Source organism: Malus sylvestris, chromosome 10 (genome assembly GCF_916048215.2).
Source record: "Malus sylvestris chromosome 10, drMalSylv7.2, whole genome shotgun sequence".
NCBI lineage: Eukaryota > Viridiplantae > Streptophyta > Magnoliopsida > Rosales > Rosaceae > Malus > Malus sylvestris.
Window position 1 is genome coordinate 39,096,488 of NC_062269.1, and position 24,112 is coordinate 39,120,599.

A 24,112-nucleotide genomic window follows, 5' to 3' on the forward strand; every position below is an offset into this window, starting at 1 on the left:
GGTTGAGTTCAAAGTCCTAATAGGAGTAGGACTGGCTGAGATAAGATTGGATCGGGGTAAGAAGTCCTGTTCCGAGTATAGTTTTGATTCGATCAGAAGCAGATTTAGTACTATAAATAGAGGGAGGAGTGCATCATTCAAAGCTTCTCCAATTCAACACACAAATTGCCATGCGCAAACTGTCTTAACAATCTTGAGATTTTTTTTTCTTTTTTCCGCAAACACATCTTTAGTTTGGACAAACAGCATTATGAAGGCAACTGGTGATACCTTCAGTTTGGATAAACAGCATTATCGCCGTAGAACCAGCCGACCGTAAAACAACTTCAGTTTAGATAAACAGCACTGCGTCGAAGCCGACTGGTTATCTATCCAAGTCTCGGTCAGGAAAAACTTTCGGGTTTTTATTGGCAGAGGTCATCTCATTAGCCTTTTCGAAGAGGTGAGGCGTTACAGTCTACTAGGGCTCGGCACATTAAAAGCCGAGTTGTTTTATGATTGGATAATCACAAGTAAGCTTTAGAGTTCGGCATTCTGACGGCCGAACCACATTTACCATCAAGACATATATATGTTTTGAGTATCTGTGCCCCTATACTCTTGTGTCGATTCGGCGTGCTTATACCCTTACAAATATAATCAGTGTGACCGAATTCGACGCCGACGATTTGTGAATTTCACAAAATTAACAGCCTTGTCTTCAGGCTCTAGAACCCAAAGGCCATGACGTGTTCTTTCCTTGACCGCAGTCGTAAGATCGAGACGTCAGCCGCGTGCTAAACGCAACATCAACACATTTTTACTCCTTGCCGAGTTCGGCCGACTAGTTGGCACGCCCCGTATCAAACGAATGACGTAGTTAACTCACTAGTTATTCGGCCTGAGTGTCACGTAGGCTTGATAGTTTTTAGAATCAACATGTATTTAATAGTAATTACGTAATAAGATAAAATAAATAATTAACATATAAAATTTAAATTAGACGTAGAAATAAGTAAGATTGGTTTAAATAAAATTTCCTTTCATATAAGTAGCACGAAATTTGTTGATTCGCGTAGTTAACGACAGCTTTGCCCACAATGGGTGTCCTAACTGGCGGCCGCGTGGCAGCGTCTTTTTCCCAAGCGTCGGCGGCCCTTACGGCACTCAAACGAGTGAAAACCGAGTTGTTTTAACTCTCTATAATTACGCTTTTGTCCCCTTCCTTCTGAATATTGCGAAATATTGGGATTAAATAGAAAATAAATGATCAGGCGCGTAAGCGGTGGTTAGAGGTTGGGCGCGTAATGCTAGCAGCCGGTTTTGGAGGGTAGTTTAGATCGAAAGTTAATTCCACGTTGACTCGGTAAGCTCTCGAGATTCGAGTCGGGATTGCACGTGACATACGGCCGTCCGATCTCACGTACCTATTTAATTTTTTTTTTTCCCGAAAAATAAATAGTTAGCAACGCGGAACAGGTGGGAGGAAACAGACAAAGGCGGGCCCCACGTGGTGGCGGGCGCTAGGAGTGAAGGTGGGAAAGCGCGGCTGCCGCTTTTAGTGGAGCCCACCTCCCTTTTTGCTGAAGAATATTTTGCGCACCCCCTCCATTTTGTTTCTCGATTCCATTGGCTTCCAAATTACGAAAAGATAATCGACAAAAAATAATTGGTCAATGCTTCAAACTATGATGGGTCAAAATTCGATATATAAAAGTTATTTTTGTTTATTGGCTTTTTTTTCACATCCTTTTTTGCTTTACTCGATTAATACGTAAAAATTATGTTAAACCGACGATGAAATCTTGTGCACCCTAAACAGTTGTGATTTCATTGTGACCTTAATCACTGTTTGCACATATTAAGTGTATGACAATAAATCGATAAGATTATGATTGACGTCAAAGAGAAGTTATAGTCATTTTTTGTTCAGAAGGTTTTATCTTGTTAAACTGTGCTTGAAATTGTTACTTATTTTTGTATTTCTGTCCAATGGCATAGACTAATAATAAGGACACATTGTATTCACAACCTTAAAATGGAGTTATGTTTTGGCGTTGTAATACATAATCTAGTTGTATTTTTTCTTATTTATGAGTAAAAAATCTTAAATTCGACCTTTGTAAATAGTTAGTTCGGTACTAAAATGTAATGACCTATCTCATTGAGGAAGACATGAGCAGCCGACCTAAATATTTATCTTATCCAACAACAAACATTGTTTTGAAATTATTAAAATACATAAGCTATAGATTAGGGTAGAGTAGGGTGGTTCAATGCATGGGTTTAGAGAGATGTGCATGTTGGAGTGTTAGATTATTGAGATAATTCTGGATTAACTTCGCATGCGTGTATTTAAATTAATCAACAAGATCATGGCACAAATGATTTTTAATTCAAATGGATTAAGATTTACGATAATTAATGGTAGCAACGTAGGAGGAACAAGAATTAAGGAAATATTAAATATTAAATAAAATATATATATATACGAGAAAGTAATGGAGTACGGCGCAGAGAAGCCGAGAGATGGGGTGACGTGTCGGGAAGGGACAGACAGTTAGTCCGGCGGGTCGGCGTGTTTTAGTTCAAAGCTGTTTGCCGCGTGTGGGACCCGCGGTTTTTGTCCCGCCAACAAAGAGAGAGACTGGAACGTCTCGCGATGCGCCACGTTCTGCCTCCTGGTGACATGAATACAATAAAATGAAAAAAAATAAAAAATAAAAGAAAATAAAAGCGAACATCATGGCATTAAATAAATAAAATAATTAAATAAAAGGATATAGGTGTGGGCTGCTGTTGCCGCCTTTTTCTCCATAGTGGACTTTGTTGCCTCTGAGATGACCCCCTCTCGCTCTCTTATCTCTTCTCAATCTCAAATAAAGTTTTCGGTGTATTTAAAATACGGTCACATAATATTGGTGTTTTACTCGAATTATGGTACGAAATGTTTATGAAGGTTTTACAAGGCGGATTATAGAGTCGGATGCTCAGGACTTAATTGGTAAGATTAATTGAAGAGCAGGGGTTGATGTGAATTTTTTTTTTTTTGGGTACACGGTGTTGGAATTTGTATTTTCTCACTGAAAGAGCAATAGATCAACACACGTTATGGCAGCTTTCATTCAATTAGTTAGGAGAACGTTCAATTGGGATTGCATTGGTCCCGATTTTTTTTTCTTCAATATTTTTGTTGAGGATGTAAACTTAACAATTAGAATTTAATAAATTCCATATGTAGGCAAAAAAAGAAAATAATATTACCTAAAGTAGTGATACCACTTGTTTTAATTTCTGTCACATAGAAAAATTTGGCAACAAGCTCGGATAATTTCGGAATGCATTTTGACAATGAAATTTTGCAATGAAAAGGCAAGTTAAGTAAAAAATGTAGGTTATGAGCAAGGGTTTTTCAAGTTTGAACACTTAATTATAACTTATGATTGACTTATTACATGGCTTGACGGAATCTCTCTTGCACCGTTTGATTTATTACGTAAATATCATCCTGTAATACACTAGTCGTTGTAATTAGAAATTTTGGATAAAATTAAGCCGTCGGACACGGTAAAAGGTTCACATGCACATGAGAGTTGTGTTGGTACGTGCGCTTTGGAGTTTGGTCTTTGGAGAACCAAACAAGACTCTCTCCCGCACTCTTACGTATGCCTATTGGGGCCCAACCCTACGTGTGAAACTGGAACCCCCTTTTCTCCATTTCCCACAAAAATGATCCACTATTAACCTCAAGGTCCTCCTCGACCAGAAATTTTTATTGTATCTGAAACACAAGTAGTAGATCACGTGTTTTTTATGAATGGATAAAAGTTTTATTTTTCAAGTTTTAATTTTTTAATATAAATATCTCATCACTTATATAGTTATACGTGATGTATCATCCCGTATTTCAGATAAGCTAAAAAATCTTTCCTCCTCGACTGAAACTTAGCTAAAGGTCCAAAAGCAAAATAATGTCTGTTTTGCCCAAAAAATTATCTTCAACAAATGGCTGGGTTATAATTCGGTGGAGTCCACTAGACTATTATTTGGCCAAAGGACCATCAAGCTGGTCAAATGTAGCCCCCTTTTGGCTTTTTTTGGCGCTCAACTCTTTAAATAATTAATTCAAATTTAACAGCTAGATTTGAAAATATTTAATAGTAGTTCAATTAAATTAACTAATAAATTTAAAGTATAAACTTTAAAACTAATATATTATTGAGGATGCTATGTTTAGCTCATTCTGTTGGATATCGTATATGAGTATGACCTGATATTGTTCATTTCAAACTATTTTTTTTTACAATGCTATCATTTTAGACGGAACAATATTTACCTTTTCAATTGGAGATGACCTTATTAGCTAGATTTTGAATTGAAGGCTACCTTCTATTTTAAGCATGCATTTGCCACACAACGCGTTATTGACATTGTCAATGTCATTCGTATCGTAGCTTTAATTTTGTTGAATGGTTATTGATTCGGATAACTATTTGTGGGAGTTTAGGGTTAAGACTTCGTTGTCAAGATTTTGTTTAGCAACTAATGCGACTATTTGAAGTCCTTTTACGTACATTAATTAATTGTATGAACGCACTGCACTGTCGTTGAAGTGAATCATATTCACTTGTCAATATTTTTTAATATCTGAGTGCATATTCAACCGTTGAATATGTATGCATGATATATATACATAGATATATATATATTAATGTGTGAAGGTGTAAAGAAATGTTCGTCATCGGAATACTATGCAAACTTTCAAGTGAAATCTCAACTTTTATAATGATATATTATAGATTCATAATTAGGTTAACGCACATGTGAAGTTCAATGACTACACATGTTCTATGTCACTTAATTTAAATTTATAATAAGTTGAGATGCTCCTTCCGTTACTATAATTTTGTATTTTAAGAATTTGATAGCCAACTACATTAAAAGTAGTGATATCTAAATCATAAATGTCAATTCTCGATTAGTTTACAAATAACATTTTGATTTTAGTTTATTTGGACAATGAAAATTGCAAATTGCAATACAAAATAAAAACAAAATACTATCATAATATCATATATAATGTTGTTAGGAGGTTGTAATCAAATCCCTAACATTCTTTGTAGTATCCAATTGTCGAGCAATATTAGTAATAATAGTACTATGCGACCCATATTGGAAGGAATATGGGATATATCTATTCAGAAAATGCTAAAGAAATTTTCACAAAAATAGAACTTTCCATACTCTTTGTCGTCTTATATTTTATACATAATATTTTATAATATTAATATAAAAAATTAACGTTAAACTATACGATGAAAAATAAACTACAAAAAATTCGACTATTCGATCGTGATTGACAATACTGTTATTATAAAATTATAAAAAATGTCATTAGATGAAGCTTAAGATAAAATGAATCAATGGAGTCGCGACACTTAGCTGTTACAATCACATGGACTAATACTTGTCATTAAAAAAATAAAAATAAAAATCTGGTGGGAGACATGATTTGACCACAAACAAACCATATAATAAATAATAATAATAATAATAATAATATTTAGCAAATCAAATCTGGTTAGGTGTGTGAGGGATGGACTAAGGACTAGTTTGGTATTGTTGTGCTTTGAAAAAAAATTGCTGTGAGAATAAGCGGCTGTGAAATAAATCCGCATAGTGTTTGGTAAACTTTTTTGTAAAAGTGCTTTTGAAAAAAAAAGCAGTCTGATAGTGGGTCTTTTCATTAAAGGAGCACTGTAGCTCCGTGTGCTTTGAAAAAAAGGAAAACTAATGAAAAGGGCTTGAAAACTTTGAGTTTTAACGATAAGGACAAAATAAAGGGTAAAGTGAATAGTATCAGGATTGACTTTTTAATATTAAAATGTGGTTTTTCGTTAAAGTGAACAGTACCAGGAGCTTTTCGTTAAAGTTCCCTTGAAAAAAGCCAGTTTTCCAAAGTTGCAAATAGCAGCTTCAGCTTTTTCCTTTGATTTCAGCTTATTCTCACAGCAGCTTCCAAAATAAGCTTTTTTTTTCAGTTTACCAAACGTCTAAAACCCTCACAGCTTTTTTTTCATGGGTGCTTTTTTTTTAAGGAAAACTGATAAAAAAGGCTTGAAAACTTTGAGTTTTAATGATAAGGACAAAATAAAGGGTAAAATGAATAGTATCATGATTGACTTTTTAGTGTAAAAATGTGGTTTTTCGTTAAAGTGAACAGTACCGGGTGCTTTTCGTTAAAGTTTCCTTTTTTTAATCACCTCACTCCTAAACTACCCCTAAGATTCTCTTTTTTATCTCTTTCTATCTTATTCTCTTACATTTTCTATTTTATCTTTTTTTTTTCTATAAAAAAGGAATATAATACATTAATATGGTTTAATTATGACCGTTTAAATAGAAAGTAAAAAACAAAAAACAGAGAAGTGAATCATATTCCGTGAGATGGCATCTATGGACGAACAAATCATAAGTAGGCTGGTGTATTTAGTACTCTACTTCTAGCATCTAGAGAGAGAGAGAGAGAGAGAGAGAGAGAGAGAGAGTGTGTGTGTGTGTAGAGTAGGCTGGTGTATTTAGTACTCTACTTCTAGCATCTATAGAGAGAGAGAGAGAGAGAGAGAGAGTGTGTGTGTGTAGAGACAGATGTCATGCACCAACTTGGTGGATACGTAATGTAATATGACTTTCTCAATGTCTTATTTTCTCACCACCGAACTCTGTGATATAGATTTTATCCGGATTTTTCTGTTTGCACGTAAAGATTAAACCACTCGGATAACTCAAAGTAAATTCGATGGTTGTAATCAGCTCATTTCACTAGTCACTTTACATAAATAAGAAGCTTCGATCTTTCTTTTACACAAACTAAGAATTCAAATTTTCTAATCTTCAGACATTGAGCACTAAAATCCGAAAGAGTATTCACGTTCAACTCTACGAACAAAGATTAGATGGATGCCTAACGTTTATTGAAATTTGATTGAGAAACTTTATCTAGAAACTACTAAATAAAAAAGGAATATGTTCACAAAAATATAGTGGTATGAAAGTAGCCTCAAAATTGTAATTAGAGTAAATTGTAGTTATGGTCCCTTAACTTTAACTAATTGGAGCAATGGTCCCTCAACTAAAAATCTATTACCATTGGCCCCTCAACTCATCAAAACATGCAGCTATGGTCCCTCAACTTTAATTCAACTGGAGAAATTGTCCCTTAACTTTAATCCAATTATAGCAATGGTCATTCCAACTTAACTCGTTTTGACAAAAATTTTAACATAGTTGATGAAAATGACCATAATTACACACTTTGATGAGTTGAGAGACCCTAATTATATAAATGGTTATTCTAACATAATTTATTTGGACAAAATTTTGATGAAATTGATGAAAAGAACTATAGCTACACATTTTGATAAGTTGAGGGACCAATGATAATGAATTTTTAGTTAAGGAATCATTGCTACAATTTAATTAAAAGTAAGGGACAATTGCTACAATTTACTCTTGTAATTATGCCATTAGTTTGATGGTCCCATGCACCAATTTGTAACAGAAGGCGACCTCCCATATTGTTATTTTACTTGTTCACATTTGCATTAAAATTAATTTAAAAAAATCACCTTAAATTTAATTTCTAATCCCAAAAGCTTAATATTCAGTCAACAAATAACACTTTGGTTAGAATAATTTTTTACGTCAAATTATGCACAACGATATTTTTCATTTAGAATTTGACATCTCATTTGGAGATGTTCGTAGACGGATAAATTCCATCCATCCCTATAGTTTATTGTGGAAATATCATCACATTTGGTAAAATAAAAAAATAAAAAGGATCATATCTGCTTAAAAAAAAATAGAAAGATCGTTTCTTTTCTAAGTCATCCATCATAATGAGATGATTGTTACCAAACAACATAATTTGCTTTATTTTATAAAAATCCAAAAAACACAATTCGTAACGAGTTGATTTTAATTAAGGAAAAAAAAGTTTGAGAAGAGGTGGTATAATGCAGAACGAGAGATTTTTCAACATAAAAGACACACGACTCGATTAAATAAATGTAATTATATAAATAGTTGCAAATTTCAACGAAAAAAATTCAACGGATAATAATTACAAAGTTGTGCCGAGTCGTGTGTGCCGCACACAAAAAAAATTTCGTGAGGAACGGCGTGTCATCTACCAAAGAACGGCACGTCGCCCGATTGTATATGCAACGACTAACGAACACGCCCCCACGTGTTTGAAACAGGAGGAGGGAAAGAAAAAGATTGGAAATTTGGACGCACCGGATTCGCCACCACTCGTATGAAACGGGAACACTCCCAGTTTGCGAGATTCGAATTGGGATCTGATTTGTTTGAGTAAATTAACAAAATTGGGGATGAAATTGGTAAAATAATTGGTAGTGAATAATTTGGGAGACACTGTTAGAGTGATAGGGTTAGGGTTTATGTTAGAATTAGATCAAAATTTCAAATGGGGAGAATTTTTCTGATTGAATTGGATGGGAGAACTTACAGATGCAGATTCTGTGACAGCGCGCTTGCCCTTGCCGGTGATGTCCTCTCTCGGGTACTCTCTCTCTGTCTAAAGTTTGCATCTTTTTATATATTATGAGGTCTGTAGATTGATATAAGCATGATTACAACTTTAATTTGTGATAGAATGGAGGAAAAGATTGAAAATTTGTTTCCTTTTGATGGAATTTGAAATGGGTTTGTATTGATTGTAGAAAAAGGTTTTAGAAATTGGGTTTTCAGGCCCTGCATAAAGTGAATTGGGATTTTCAGGTCCTGCATGGACAAGATTCTATGTAGCATTGTTTTTCTGGGTTGGGAGTTGGGATTAAGGCCCTTTTTTTTTTAGAGAATATGGGGTGTTTCTTGGTGAAGAAGCTTTGTGATCTGAGAAAAGACACATGTAAAAGGACTAGATTGGGTGTGGTAGGGGTGGGTAAAAAAACGAAGAACTGAGAAACCGCACCGAACTGAGGCCAAAAAACCCGAAGAAAACCAAGTTGACCTAACCGAGTTAATAAACACAGTTAGGAGTAAGTACAATATCGTTTTTGTGAGATTTGAGATTTTTTGCATATTACAGATTGTAAAAGCTGAAAAAATCCAGGTCAATTGGGGGGAGAAAACCACTTAGTGCCATGGTAAGGACTAGAATGTATACACACATAGATACGTGGAGAAACTAAGCATTTCGTCACTAGGCTGCGGCCGAACTATTAACTTTTGTTGTTGTGACGAGTGACAAGTGAGGCATTAGATATGGATCTTAAGTAATGTTTTCCTGTGTTCAATTTTTATTCTGTTGCTTATATATCATGGAGCTTATTCTCAATATTTTGAGATGTTTATTTTCATTGTTGCTTTTTCATTTATGTGTGCAGAGAGCCAATGTAATATGCTTTAGTGTTTAACAATTTGACTTTATTTTGTTGCAATTTGATTAGAATTTCAACTGTGGTCGAAGAAGGGCATATCTGTTTAGCAATGTGTAAGTTCTTTGCTATTATAGCCTTTGCTTTTAGTTGCCTTTCATATTTACATGTCATTTTCTGGCCGACGTATTGCCAGACAATGAACAAATATCCTTTAGTGAACTAATTAATTCTTGAATGGCCATATTGCGTCAATTTCTTTATAGGAATCGCTTACTCTCTAAATTGTAAGTTTGCTGATTGTTACAATTCATCATATGTTAAGCAGTAGTTGAAGGACGATACCACTGTACATACTAGCCATTCTCAACCTTTTGGTCACAATAATATAAATTTGATGCTGCCGCATTCGTTCTAATAAAAATAATGATGTTATATTATCTTCAACTTCAAGTGCCATGAGTAAATGTTGATTGGCTTTTCCTTCATCCTCATTCTTCTCATCTGACCTATGAAAATCCTATCCAGGGTGAACATAACACTCGGTCCTGATGAAGAGAGGCTAATGCTCTCTGGTTTGCATACTGTAGAAGATATATTTTGTTGCTGCTGCGGGCAGATTCTTGGTTGGAAATATGTATGCTTTCTTCATCTTTCTGCTTGAATGTTTTCTGCTTTGTTGTTAGCACGAGTAGGTAGGAGCAGGACTAGACAGTGTCACGTTTAGCTAGCCTATATTTTTTAAAATCAGGTACTTGAAATGCACTCTTATGTCTGTGCTATCAATTTACTTTTAGACCTGGACCACTCTACCTTTGAACTAGTAAAGATTATTCGAGGCAAACTTTACATGTGGTATTTGATCAATGTTAGTAAAGTGCGGTTTGTGGACTGAATACCACCTTTATTTTGAACACAAACCAATCTCATGTAATACTGATGGTGAATTTTATTAGGTGATTGCACACGACCAAACCCAAAAATACAAGGAAGGAAAGTTTGTGCTTGAAAGGTACTTGCTATCTTTTACTTTTGTCTCTATTTATGGTTTCTATTGAACTAAATGTGCCCGTCTCAATGGCAGATGGAGGATAGTGGAGGATGTAGCCGAGTTATTCAACTTGGACGCTCGTCTTGGTTCAAGTGATGCAGAGAGTCCCTAGCAAAGTTAAGCACTTATACAAATAATAAGAGCTGGATGCTATACGGTTATTTTCTCTATCAATACAGACAATTTCAAGAGTTTTTCTTGATCTTTTTATGTGTGTTAACATTCTCTATCAATACAGACAATTTCAAGGCTTGAAACTGATTGCTTGTGAATTTTTTATTATTAACATTCTAATCAAGGTTTTGTATATAAATAAATAATATTAGTTGTCAAATATTGGTTGGCTTGAGAGAGAGGGAGGGAAAGAGAGAGCCCCAAAGCCGGCAACATCACCTTGCTATTGTATATTCTTCTTTCGCATGACAAGGAAAAGCTACATCTTATCCCAGAAAATAAAGAATGGATGGCAGAACTTACAGATGCAGATTCTGTGACAGCGCTCTTGCCCTTGCCAATGATGTCCTCTCTCGGGTACTCTCTCTCTCTCTCTCTCTCTCTCTCTCTCTCTCTCTCTCAAGTTTGCATCTTTTTATATTTTTATTGTGAGACTTTTAGAATGATATAAGAGCATAACTACAAGTTATATAGGCTTAATTTGTGATATGATGTGAAAAAAAGATTGAAAGCTTGTTTCGTTTTGGGAGAATTCGAAAAGGGTTTTAAAAATTGTATTTCTGGAGGATGTAACTGAGGAATTCAACTTGGGGGCTCGTCTTTGTTCAAGTGACGCAGGAAATCCCTAGCAAAGCTAAGCACTTGCGGTTAATCCATATGTGAACGAAAATACCCTACAAATGACAGCCTTTTGTAGCATCTGGATCGAAGCTGCAATTTTCCGAAAAGCTTTTGTAGCACTTGAAAAGTTAGAGCTCTCTTACTTGTGACCAGAACACGAGTGGTACATTATGTGTTTTTATATAAGTGGTAGAAAATTTTAATATTTAAGTTATTAATTTTTTAACACACATATATAACCATTTGTATGGTGACACGTGATGTATCATCTTGTGTTTCGGTCACATGGAAAAATCTCTCCATAGAAGGATGGGGTATCATTTTTCTGGGCCCCATTTTGGCTGCTCCTCCTTTCGAGCCATCTCACTGAAGTGTTGTGTTGACGACTTTTAATTTTAGGTGTTCTGCCGTCCAACATCATAAAAAAAATTAACTTACCATATAAATAATTGTTTTTTCAATTCTTGAATTTTTTTTCCTTTTTTTCTTTTAAATCGGAGCCTTGGATTATTATATTTAAACATGATTCGAGCGCTAATTGATTAGTAAGTTACAGGGTGCTAACCACTCGTTTAGATCTACATTACCATGTTTTGCATCGTTGAACTTCTAATCAATAATCGTTTCATTGTTTAACAATGTTTCTTCAAGAAACAGATGACCATCCGGTGAAATTTTGTGAATAATGCTTGAATAAGGATCTATAGAATGAACGATTTTGAGCATTAAATTATGGGAGTTTTAACGAAAAGCCCATGGTACTGTTCACTTTAACGAAAAACCACATTTTTACACTAAAAAGTCAAACCTGCTACTATTCACTTTACCCTTTATTTTGTCCTTATCATTAAAACTCAAAGTTTTCAAGCCCTTTTCATTAGTTTTCCTTTAAATTATAGTGAGTAAACTTGGATTTATGACTAGTGAGATTAGTGAGAAGAGAACCACACCTGCTTAGAACAACTTACATAAAGAGTGTACCGCCACTAAGCCTTCCCATTTAAGAAAAATATACACATGTCAAGGTTATTAAAAATCACTACATAACAGTGAACTTGTTTCATATAAGTCGTTCTCCTCCTATTAGTCCCCAAAAGTATTTAGCTTTGCTTTTCCTCTCCATGAGTATTGTCTGATCGAGTCTTGGACCGAGCCACGGAGGTGGGGACCACAGAATGAGCGGGTAATTAGAAAGAAATAAAAAAATAAAACGAAAACTAACAAAAAATAAAAAAAAACTTTAGTTTTAATAAAACATGACAAATAAAGATGTAATGAATAGTACAAAAAAGTAAAAATATAATTTTTCGTTAAAAATAAATAATACTGAAAATGTTTCGTTAAAATTTTAAAAAATAAAATGTCACCGTCGTGGAATTGTTGTGGTGTTCTATTTCTATAAAAAAAGTTAAGCCACGTCACTTATCTTTTGTTTCAATTTTTGTGAGTTGTCAATTGTTGTGGTGGTCTATTTATGTAATATTTGTATTCTCGACAATTTTGGAATGGATTCGGAGCTTATTAAAAAAGGAAGTTGAAAACGACATGCCAAACACAACAATCTTTTTACTCGGCAGCCCTTCTCCCTCCCTCCCTCATGCGATTTGCTAATTTTGCCACGTCACCACCCTCACTATCAAAATAACAAAAACCTCCTTGCTGCATCATCATCATCATCATCATCATCATGTCATTTCTTATCATGAGCACATGAGTCACACCCTCACTATCAAAATAACAAAAACCTCCTTGCTGCATCATCATCATCATCATCATCATCATCATGTCATTTCTTATCATGAGCACATGAGTCACATAGAATGATGCATCGACATGCCACAATGTTTGGTTTTCTACATGTAAAGCGTTATTTATTTTCATTACAATCTATTCCGTAAACATTATACTGAAATGAAAAACCCCCTATTGTCAAGAGAAAAACAGCTTGGATCATCAACTAAGACCTCTAAATGACCTCTCAATGATAAAACAGCTAGGGGTGCAGAGACGGCTAGGAGGTTTGCTTAAAAGCAATCATTTTAAAAGAGTGTGTAATAGCTCATTGATCGAGCCTCTTGCGCTAAAGATAAACAAGGTTAAACGATCAGCCGAAGCTATAGCATGTAAAAATGCATCGTTTGTGTCGGACACACTGAAAAATTTCTCTAAAAGCATTACTCAATTTAGTTGTTTTTTTCTTTTCTTTTCTTAATTTATCGATTAATTACGAGTGTGGTGTTGGCTGCGCAACGTAACCAAACGTTGGAGTTGGAGAGACGGCCGTGACGCCTTCGGTTCCGACAAGATTCTGTTGGATTACGGGACCCGCCACACTTTGAACACTAGCCACTGCCTGCGCAGAGAAGCCGACACGTACGCGGGAAATGGGTCCCACGTCCAGGATAATTATAAAACTCAACCAAAAGTTAAAAAAAAAAAGAAAAAGAAGGGGAGGCACAGAAAGGGAGGTGGTGACCAATTGGGAAGGGTCAAATCGGTCAGTGTATGAATTCACGGTCGGACTAGAAATCTCTCTCCTCTTCTCTTCATTTCTCTTCGTCTCTTTTTCTCATATTCTCTATTTTGTCTTTCTTGTTCTATAAATTAATGTAATATATTAACATAACTTAACCGTGATCATTTAAATAAGAAGGAATGGAAGGGAAGAAAAAAAAGAAGGGAGAAAATCTTACTCCTTGACGACCGCGGGTAGGTGTGGCCACGCAGAAGAGACTAGAGTGGGAGCAATGACAAACAGATGCAGCGTACAGTTTGTGCAGAAGTTGGAGGAGGGAGCGGCTCATGGGTGCTCAGTGGTGATGATGCCAGTGGTAACGTCGGAATTAGGTGAAAATATATCTTCAAGTAATTAACTAAAGTGAGGTGGTCTGCCGCTCCACCTGCACCTGCATCTCCTTTGCGTGTTATATTTACTCTTCTTTATTTCCCCTTTTATTTTATTTTATCCCTAAACTTAGATTAGTTTGGTATTACTGTGTTTTGAAAAAAAAAAATTGCTTCTGTTTTGCTGTAAGAATAAGCTTATTTTTACTCATTCATGTTTTTAACTTTTTTTTTCACCTAAAACTGTGAAAATAAGTTGTTTTTAAATGTTTACCAAACATCTTTTTGAATTCAACTTTTTTTTATACCCACTTTCTATAAAAACACCTCAGTACCAAATTAGTACTTATATTTAGAGATTTTAGCATTCGAAATATAAGATGGTATATCAAATGTTTCCGACCGTTAAAGTTAAAAGCCGGTTACAAAATACATTAAGAAAAAAAAAATCTAAATACCATTCTTCTAATATATAGAAGCTTGCGCAGAGAGAATGTCAATAATTATCTAAGCACGCACGATTCTTAATTGTTGATGCACATGAAGGGAGTTTTGAACTCCAAGCTTATTATTTTAAATTCAACATCCTATCCATTAATTTGTTTGTTGTGCTCAACATTTAAATTATTAATATAAGTAAAAATATCGATAAATATATCGATTGCCTTCGAGAAAAAATTGCATTGGGTATTAACTCCTTCAAATTTAGTCGAAATTAGAAAAAAAATTCTAAAAAAATTCAAAATTTCGAAACCTACAATTGGTTCTGGCAAAGTTTCGTAGTGAATCGTTAAAATCATGGATATTCAATTATATTCCTATAACTCATTGATAGAGAGTGAAGTTTCCATTTCACCCTCTTTTCATATCAATCTTTAATTTTTAAAATATTTCAATAAAAATATCAATAATTTCGTGAATATTTAGACTCTGGTTGTGCTACACATAAAAACGACATTACATTTTGAAAATTTGAAAGATGTAGCCCAAGGGGACACACATACCATGATAGGCTACCTATATATATATATATATAGAGAGAGAGAGAGAGAGAGAGAGAGGGAGAGAGATGCAGAATTATGCATATATTTTTTGCAACCAAAGCCGCCGCCCTAAAAGGAAGCTGTGAAAAAGGAAAACATTGACCAACAATATAATGCTTATGCTTAATGCTTAATTAATGGCCGTCTCATCCACTTTCTTTACTCTAATCCAACCATCTTTCTCTCCTTTTCCCTTCTTTTTCCAAATTCTTAATTTAATTAATTAACAATTGCTAATCAAGCTTTTAGCTAGATTTTGCAATCTTTGTTTACTTTTATGCTTAAAGCGACCTCCTGCTGCTGCCTATTGAACTCCACCTGCACATCAGCTGGCTGCGTCACAAAATGCTCAAAGCAGTGTTTGATCGACTAATCAAAATACTTGGTGCCGCGAGTGAGTCCATAGACTTTGATTTCTACTAATTTATTGGTTAATATGGTTGTTTTGTCTAATCTAATACAAGTTCCAGAAGTAATTGTGTTTCTGGTGTATAATAATTTTTTATCACCACTTCATTTTCACACTCATTAAGAATAAACATGGCATTGAACCACTAGTTAAGTTTAAAACTAAAATAAACAATATGACAACATGAGTACTTTAGGATTTTCTTGTCTTCGAAGTTGTAACACATTAGTTTCGTAAAAATATGCTAGTTAAAATTACTTTGCGCTTATGGGATGGTCGGATACAGTTAACTAAAAGCAACTCTTGTGACATGAAAATTTAGTAATCAAACGGCTTGTAGCCACAACATGTACACTTACGTTAATCATCGTATAAGATGCATTTACAACAACGCAAAAAGCGACAGTAGACCACAAATTACAAAGAGTGAGTTGTGTAGAATTCTAAGAACACACAGTTTCTGAATATGCCTTAATTGTTTCATTCAATGTAATAAAATTACAATGTAGCTGCAGTATATATAAGCAATACGCCAATTACAGTTATGCCCTTGTCTAATCTATCAATTTACACAAGAATTATAACAAACGTCTAACTAACTTTACTTGACTCTTTACACCCCCTTAAGCTGAACTTGGATGCATCCATAGGTCCAAGAGAAAGCTTGGATAGCAAGTATAAGAACCTGGATTTAGACAAAAATTTAGTATGAATATCAGCTAGTTGGTCCTGAGTGCACACATATTGTACTTTGAGAGGATTAGCTAGCACTAACTCTCGGATATAATGATAATCAAGTTCAACATGCTTGGTTCGAGCATGAAAAACTAGATTGGAGGCAAGTGAAATTGTAGAAATGTTGTCATACCAGAGATGAGGAACTTGAGGAAGGTGAAGACCAATATCCTTGAACATTTTACAGATCCATGTTATTTCAGCTGCTGCATGGGCTAACGATCTGTACTCTGCTTCTGTGGAAGATCTAGCAATCGTTGGTTGTCTCTTAACACTCCAGCTAATAAGATTCGACCCCATAAATATACAGTACCCACTAGTAAATCGTCTATCAAATATACATCCAGCCAAATAAGTGTCAGAGTAAGCACTAAGATAGATATCATCTTTCTTGAACCACAAACCATGACTCACTGTGCCTTTGAGAAACCGGAGAATTCTTTTGGCTGCTTGGAGATGTGTTTATCGTGGAGCATGCATAAATTGACAGAATTGATTTACAGGAAACGATAAATCAGGTCATGTCCAAGTCATGTATTGTAGCGCACCTACAGTGGACCTGTACACTTTTGGATCAGTTAACAAAGGGCCTGTGTGATCAAGTTTGAGGGAACCAATAGGAGTGAGACACGATTTAACACATTCTATATGTGTCTTTTGAAGCAAGTTAAGAAGGTACTTACTTTGATGTAAGAAGATACCTGCAGAAGATCTTTGAACCTCAAGACCCAAGAAATAATGCAAGGGTCCCAAATCCTTCACAGGAAAGGCAGTGCCCAATTTCTGAATAAATTGTTAACAAGTTGCAGGATTAGGACATGTGACAAGTATGTCATCGACATACACCAAGACAATAACAAGAACACGTGATTTGAGCACAAATAAAGAAGCATCAGATTCTGAATGATGAAGTCCCAAAGATTTGAGAACTGCAAATAATTTGTCAAACCAGGTTTGAAGGGCTTGTTTCAAGCCATACAAAGATTTTCAAAGTTTGCGGACATGATTGGGGTACTTAGGAACATTGAAACCAGGTGGTTGGTGCATATTACATCTTCCTGAAAATTCTCATGCAGAAATGCATTACTGATGTCCAATTGGTTGAGAAACCAATCGTATTGAACTGCTAAAGAAAGAAAAATTCGAATTGTTACTGGCTTTGCTACATGACTAAACCTTTCTTTGTAATCCAAACCAGCTTGCTGTTGAAAGCCTTTGGCCACAAGTCGAGCTTCATATCGATCAATAGACCCATCTAGATGTTTCTTAACTCGAAAAACCCACTTACATCCAACTATGTTCTGATGAGGTTTAAAAGGTACGGCAAGGCATTGTACTCATCCTTCATAGCAGATATCCAATGAGCATGTTTCGAAGCCTGAAGATAAGTAGTGGGGATAAAATCAACAAATTCAGGTAAATGATGCTTGGTAGCGTAGTAGGCTTTTGGTTTAGAGATTCCAGCCTTAGATCTGGTGATCATATGATGTATATTAGGTGCTGCAGGTAAAACTGGAGGTTGAGAGACTATAGGAGGTGCAGGGGAATGATGAGCATCCAAAGGGACAGATTGTGAACCTAAAGATGTAGGAGAAATATGATGTGCACCATGTACATTGCAAGTGGTAGGTTGGGCAATAGGTGCATGAGGAGTAATGGGTATAGTAAATTGTAAAGTGACATTGGGATTCACAGATGAAGAACCATTATAAGAACTTGTAAGAGTTGATATAGAATGAAATGGAAATGGAAAATTAGGTTTATCAAATAGCACATGCCTTGATATGTAGATTCTTTGTGTAACTAGATCAAGGCAACGATAACCCTTGTGTTGAAAACTATACCCTAAAAATACACATTGTTTACTCTTGTTGTCCAACTTGGATGAAGTGTATGGCTTGCGCCAAGGAAAACATCCACAACCAAAATTTTTAAGCCGAAAGTAATATGGAAGGGTACAAAAAAGAAGTTCCGAAGGAGATTGCAATAAGCCACCAAGAGGAAGCCGATTAATCAAATAAGTAGCAGTGGAAAATGCTTTAACCTAAAACACATGAGGAACTCTAGATGCAACCAATAATGTTCGTGCAGTTTGAACCAAGTGACGATGCTTCATTTCAACACATCCATTTTGCTCCAGAGTATGAGGGCAACTAAATTGTTGTAAAATGCCATGAAGTTTAAGAAAATTTTGAAATTGATAACTAGTAAACTTATTCCCTGAAGCAGATCAAACAATCTAGATTTTATTTCCAATAGTATTCCCTACATATGACTTGTACTCCACAATTATTGAAAATACAGAAGACTTAGACTTTAAGGGAAAATACCAGCTATACTTGCTGTAATCATCAACAATAAGCAAATAATACCTATAGCCACTCACTGAAACAACATGAGCTGGCCCCCATACATCACAATGCAACAATTCAAAACTTCTAGTAGACACAGATCAAGGATCACCAAATGGAAGCTTGTGATTCTTTGCTACAGCACAACCGTTGCAGAAGAAGTCCAAAGAGGATTTGCCTTGTACAACAACTTTATTTGTTGAAAAATCTTTACGAAATATAATAGAAGATGGATGTCCAAGCCGGATGTGCCAGATTTTGACATTGGCAGAAGTACTTACTAGTGCAGCATGAGTGGAATGAGTAGTTTTGTAGGGAAAAGATGAACTTTGAAGAGGAAAGAAACCATCTTTAACTTGTCCCTGCAAAAGCGTCATCCCTATGAAACGATCCTTGACAGAGGATCCATGAATATGAAGGGTCAATGAAGAATAATTATCTTTGATAAATTGATTGGCAGAAAGTAGACTATGTTGCATTTAAGGCACATGAAGAACATTTTGCAATTTAAAGGAATGAGCAGGAGTATGCAAAATAGATGTGCCAACATGATCTATAGACAGACCTTTACCATCTCTCATGTACACCTTGTCTTCACCATTGTAAAGAGTAGGAGACTGGATATTGGAGATATCATTTGTAATGTGAGAGGTAGCACCTGAGTCAATGAGCCAACAATGTGATGGCTTAGCAGTGTAATGGGCACATATGGTAGCAATTTCAGCTTGAGGGACTTTGCCTGAGATCTCTGGATTCATTCGATCGAAGCAATCAATATTTTCATAACTGTGAGATCCACAGATTTGACACGGAGATTTGTAACAAGAAGAAGAAGCATTACGATTGAATCTAGAATTATAAGTGCCACGATTATAACCAGAGTTATGGTTGCCATGATTGGAACCCTGAAAACCACGATTGTGCCTTCATTTGTTATAATTATACTGGAATGAATGCTGAGGTGGTTGAGTTCCATGATTATGAGCAGCAAGAGCTTGTGGTGGTGTGGGAAAAAGTGGCGGTTGGGCTTGCACAGAGAACGCCTGAAAAGGCTCAGAGGATGAAGTTTTCTTGCGACGCACCATGGATAGTTCCTCAGTAAGCAACAAGCCATGTAATTCATCCAAGGAAGTGGACAAAAGACGAAGTAATATGGAATCAATGAATGATTCAAAATCATCAGGAAGACCAGTAAGAGTTGTTGCAATGAGATCACGATCAGTGATAGAGGCTCCAGCAGCAATAAGGGAATCAGAGATCTCCTCGATTTACTGAAGATAATCAGACATTGACTGAGAGCCTTTTTAAATATTCTAAAGCTGCAAACGCAATTGATGAATATGTGCATCCGAGACACCCCCAAATCACTGCTCAAGTTTGAACCAGAGATCACGAGTAGAGGAGACACCAATAGTGAACGAAATGACTTCCTCAGAGATAGTCGAGTTGAACCAGATGAGCAGATTTTGATCATTCTCGTACCAGTACTCGAAGGCTAGATGTAGCAAGCGATCAGGGAGAAAGGGCGATGGACAAGGTTAGTGTCATCGAAGATACCAAGGAGCTTGTAACAACGAAGGATTGGTGCAAATAAAGCACGCCATGGCAGGTAATTGGACCGCCGAAGCTGGATCGAAACCATACTGCTAATATTCTGGATCATGAGAGAAGTATATACGACTGAGAAAGATTGGGATTTGAGGAAGAAAAGTTAGGGTTTGGGGGGAAGCACCGACTCAATCGGAGAAGAGGAATCGAACGAAGAAGCCATCAAGATTCAAGGTTAACAAGTCGAAAATCCGAATCGAAGTAAAACAATTACTCAATCAACACACCGGAGAAGAAAATTGGAGAAGAACGGAACATCAAAGAAGAAGAATGCGGTAGGATCGAAGAAGCCGTGAGGCGGTTGGCGATGGTACCATGTAGAATTCTAAGAACACACAGTTTCTGAATATGCCTCAATTGTTTCATTCAGTGTAATAAAATTACAATGGTGCTTCAATATATATAAGCAATACACCAATTACAGTTATGCTCTTGTCTAATCTATCAAGTTACACAAGAATTATAACAAAGATCTAACTAACTTTACTTTACTCTTTAAGTTGAACTTCAGACCAACCGATCATCATATGTAACCTCTGCTTAATCGTGTATCTTTGAGGATTCATTTTTCCCACTTTAAACGTCTTAAATACCAACCCTAATATCCATCAAAATTACTATGTGGTGTCATGCATATATGTAATTATAAATTTGTCTTTCGCGACTGGTTCGAGATTTGTGATCAAGAATCATTTTATAGAATACATCTGGAAAGGAAAACTCCAAGGGTTGTCACTCACTGGGGTTGAAATTGATATATAATGCATAAGAATTTTTTTTATTTTTTTATCATTAACATTTTAATCAATGTTTTGTATATTAGTCAATAAATAAATAATATTATTTTTCAAATATTGGCTGGGTGGAAAGAGATGGACAGTAGATGATTCCCAGAAGATAGAAAAAGAGAGAAGAGAAAGGGACCCGAACCCGGCCGGCAACATCACCCACGTGAAGAACGCGGCCATTTTATTGATAAGGCCCTACAATAATTTCTACAAATCACAATCACAATCTCGAATTATAGTGAATGATGGTCCAGGTTTACGGATCTTAACAAGTATGTAGTCACGATCCATGTATTTTGCATTACACTAGGAAATTATTAAAATCAACTACAACTATTATGATACTCTTCGCCAAAGTTTAGCCACTACATTAGCTGTTATGTTTACTTATCGCACAACATACAAAAATTATATTTGGGAAAAAGTAATGCTAAGGAGACTAAGTATATAGATTAAAATTTACAAACTAAATGATGTGTTACCAAATGAGCAAGCTTATCCGCTTATCAACGTTTAAGTAATAATTTAATCATCAACTTACATATAATTTAGTTTACAATATATAATATTCGTAGCATTACTCATTTGAGAAAATTGGTAACGAGACAAACAATATACCGATGCCCATCAATATTCCATTTGTTGCACGTATACAGGGATATGAGAAAACGAAAAATCAACACAGAAACTCGACTGCATAAATAAATAAAAGTTTACCACTTCAATTATAAATTCTTTGCAAAATAAACCCTACAGTTACGTATAGTACGTAAGAAAATTAATAATCATGCAAGGTGAGGTGAGTCGAGACTCGAGAGGTTGTATGACAGATATGAAGAACTTAATTAAACTAGTTTAATTAATAATTAGGGTTACAGCATTCGTCATGTCGGGACAGACATGGACATTCTCAACGCCCACGCGCCCCAAACTGCAAGTGGGTCTATTTTTCCCTTCAAATTTCATGGGGCTGCTCACTGCTCAGATTATCGGAAACAGACGATCCCACTCGCACTGGAAAAACCAGATGACAGTTCTAACTCATAAATAAATAAAAAAAATGGAAATATATATACAAAAAAGCCTCTCAAATTTTAATATCTTCATACATCCGAAACATAACAGTGAAGATTTTCTTTAGATAATTAGTGAAATACTAAAAATAAAAAGAAAGATTATGGCGAGAGAGAGAATTACAACGAACGGTGAGAGGGAAAAACACAGAACGGCGGCGTAACGAATAGTGCTTCTCTTCACAGCCACATGGGAGGTGGTTCATTGAGATCAATAGGCAAACCACGTCGGACCAGTCCCAGAAACAACGCCGTACTGCCGAAACCCGAACCTTCCGGGACCGTATCATTACTGCCGCCGGCGGAGGCATTTCCCGCTACACCAACCGGAGTTTGCTGAGGTTCCCTCCTCGCCATCAACGGCGGCGTATCAGTCGTTGCCCCATCGCCGCCCATGTCGTTGAGGACGCCGGTGTGGAGGAACTCGACGAGGCGGCCGGAGTGGGAGGCCCAGTGGGTGGCCGAAGGAGCGTTGAGGTCGAGGGAGATGCCGCTGGGGATCGGCGCAGGAAAGTTGGTCTTGGCCTTGGCACCACGGAGCGTCCTGGCGGCGCCGTCGTATGCTAGGGCGGCTTCCTCCGGCGTGTCGAATGTGCCTAGCCAGACCCTCGTCTTCTTCCACGGGTCCCGGATTTCTGCTGCGTACCGGCCCCACGGCCGCTTCCTAACACCCCGGTAGTGCCCCTCGCGGGAGGAAGACGGAGCAGCTGCAGTCGCCATGGAAAGATCTAGATAGAGAAAGAAGAGAGAGAGAAAGAGAGAGAGAGAGAGAGTGAGAAAGTGTGAGAGATTGGGGGCTTTGAGAGAAGTTGAATGGCTGTGGAAAGTGAAAAATAGGGGGTCCCACTCAGACACCCGTAATCGTCGGCTGGACGGCACGGCTCCATCCAACGTATATATATATATACCGATTGTTTTGATTGGATTATGCGGTTTGTTTATATTTGTTAATTACTTGGGCCGTTGGATTGATATCAGGATTGGAGATTTGAGGTCATGTGCGATCGAACGGTTGTGGTGTGAGCGCGAGAGAGCGTTGCACGTGAGGAGGGTGCGTGGGGCCCAATAGTAAAGCGTGCCGCCGCCTGAGCAGACGTGTGGGTTCGTGTGGCGCGGTGAGGTAAGCCCTACAGATATTGTACGGCGCTGTGGTCAGGCTCCGCGGCGCCTGCCATTTTTATCCTTTTTATTTGTTTATTATTATTTGGGAAAGAAAATAGTGAAGTGGGGCCCGGGGTGGCGTATCGGATAGTGGATTGGATAGAAGGGGTTGTTTGGTAGTGAGGAGAGGGGACACGTGGCGGGTATGGAGGCGGTGTCTGAGTTGGAGGAGACAGAGGGCGAGTTGGGTCGACCCGTTGAATTGAGTTTGGGGCGGGTTTCTGAGATGGGCTGCTGCTGGGTAGGCTTGCGTCAATGGCGTGTTTGACTGGGTTTTAGGGTTAGGGTGCGGGTGTGCGACCACTGACCCACTGACTGCTGACCCAACGTACAGATAACCAATGGAGGTAATCGTACGGTTGGTAAACCAGTAAAGAACTAAAGCTCTCATCCTCCGTAAGCAATTCACGGGAACCTGAGCTATTTTTTTAGTTGTTTTGTTAAATATCGTTTTCGACTTCTGAATTTTTGAGGGTTGACACGTGTGGTGGTAGTGGAATGTGCTTATCGTGCGTAAGAAGTTTAGGAGAAGAATGACTACTCTCACCATCAGCGCTACATTATACTCATAACTTTAAGTCGAAAGGATTTACGCGTGAAACATAACTACCAGCCACCACATGTATGGATTTACGTTGAAAATCATGGATTGTGCACCAACGAGAACTGTTGACGGTAGAGGTCGAACTTGGATTTACTAGGGTAGTTCAGTATTAGCAACAAGCGGTTAATGTAATTGGCAATTTGCAGAGCTTTGCAATTTACTATTGTCCTTTATGTGATGGATTTGAAACACTGTCAACCTGATCTGATTGACTTGAAATACTGTCAACATGACATTCATATTATATAAATTCTTCTCTAATATTGG

The 24,112-nt window shown here is 36.7% G+C and overlaps 2 protein-coding genes across 3 annotated transcripts; one reads left to right on the forward strand and one right to left on the reverse strand.

The window, feature by feature from the left end:
* The first annotated feature begins 8,232 nt into the window (after positions 1 to 8,232).
* Positions 8,233 to 10,691, forward strand: LOC126587162 (protein yippee-like At5g53940). 2 transcript variants are annotated; one of them, XM_050252148.1, is made up of 5 exons: positions 8,240 to 8,566; positions 9,456 to 9,499; positions 9,912 to 10,020; positions 10,340 to 10,395; positions 10,468 to 10,691. In XM_050252148.1, exons 1-5 carry the CDS (start codon positions 8,471 to 8,473, stop codon positions 10,544 to 10,546), a joined length of 384 nt encoding a protein of 127 aa, XP_050108105.1. In that variant the 5' UTR covers positions 8,240 to 8,470; the 3' UTR covers positions 10,547 to 10,691. The 2 variants fall into 2 exon arrangements, with proteins under 2 accessions (XP_050108106.1, XP_050108105.1); XM_050252149.1 differs by lacking the exon at positions 9,456 to 9,499 and having other exon boundaries at positions 8,233 to 8,566.
* An 11,389-nt stretch (positions 10,692 to 22,080) lies between these two features.
* Positions 22,081 to 22,943, reverse strand: LOC126587158 (ethylene-responsive transcription factor 12-like). Its single transcript, XM_050252144.1, has one exon. It carries the CDS (start codon positions 22,798 to 22,800, stop codon positions 22,261 to 22,263), a length of 540 nt encoding a protein of 179 aa, XP_050108101.1. The 5' UTR covers positions 22,801 to 22,943; the 3' UTR covers positions 22,081 to 22,260.
* Positions 22,944 to 24,112: the final 1,169 nt, after the last annotated feature.

What these genes read in the sequence shown, in the direction of transcription:
- LOC126587162 (XM_050252148.1), top strand. Translation starts at nt 8,471, where the DNA reads ATGGGGAGAATTTTTCTGATTGAATTGGATGGGAGAACTTACAGATGC. An exon ending in CCGGTGATGTCCTCTCTCGG is followed by an intron (nt 8,567 to 9,455) that starts GTACTCTCTCTC and finishes CAATTTGATTAG; the next exon opens with AATTTCAACTGTGGTCGAAG. An exon ending in AGATTCTTGGTTGGAAATAT is followed by an intron (nt 10,021 to 10,339) that starts GTATGCTTTCTT and finishes GAATTTTATTAG; the next exon opens with GTGATTGCACACGACCAAAC.
- LOC126587158 (XM_050252144.1), bottom strand. Translation starts at nt 22,800, where the DNA reads ATGGCGACTGCAGCTGCTCCGTCTTCCTCCCGCGAGGGGCACTACCGG.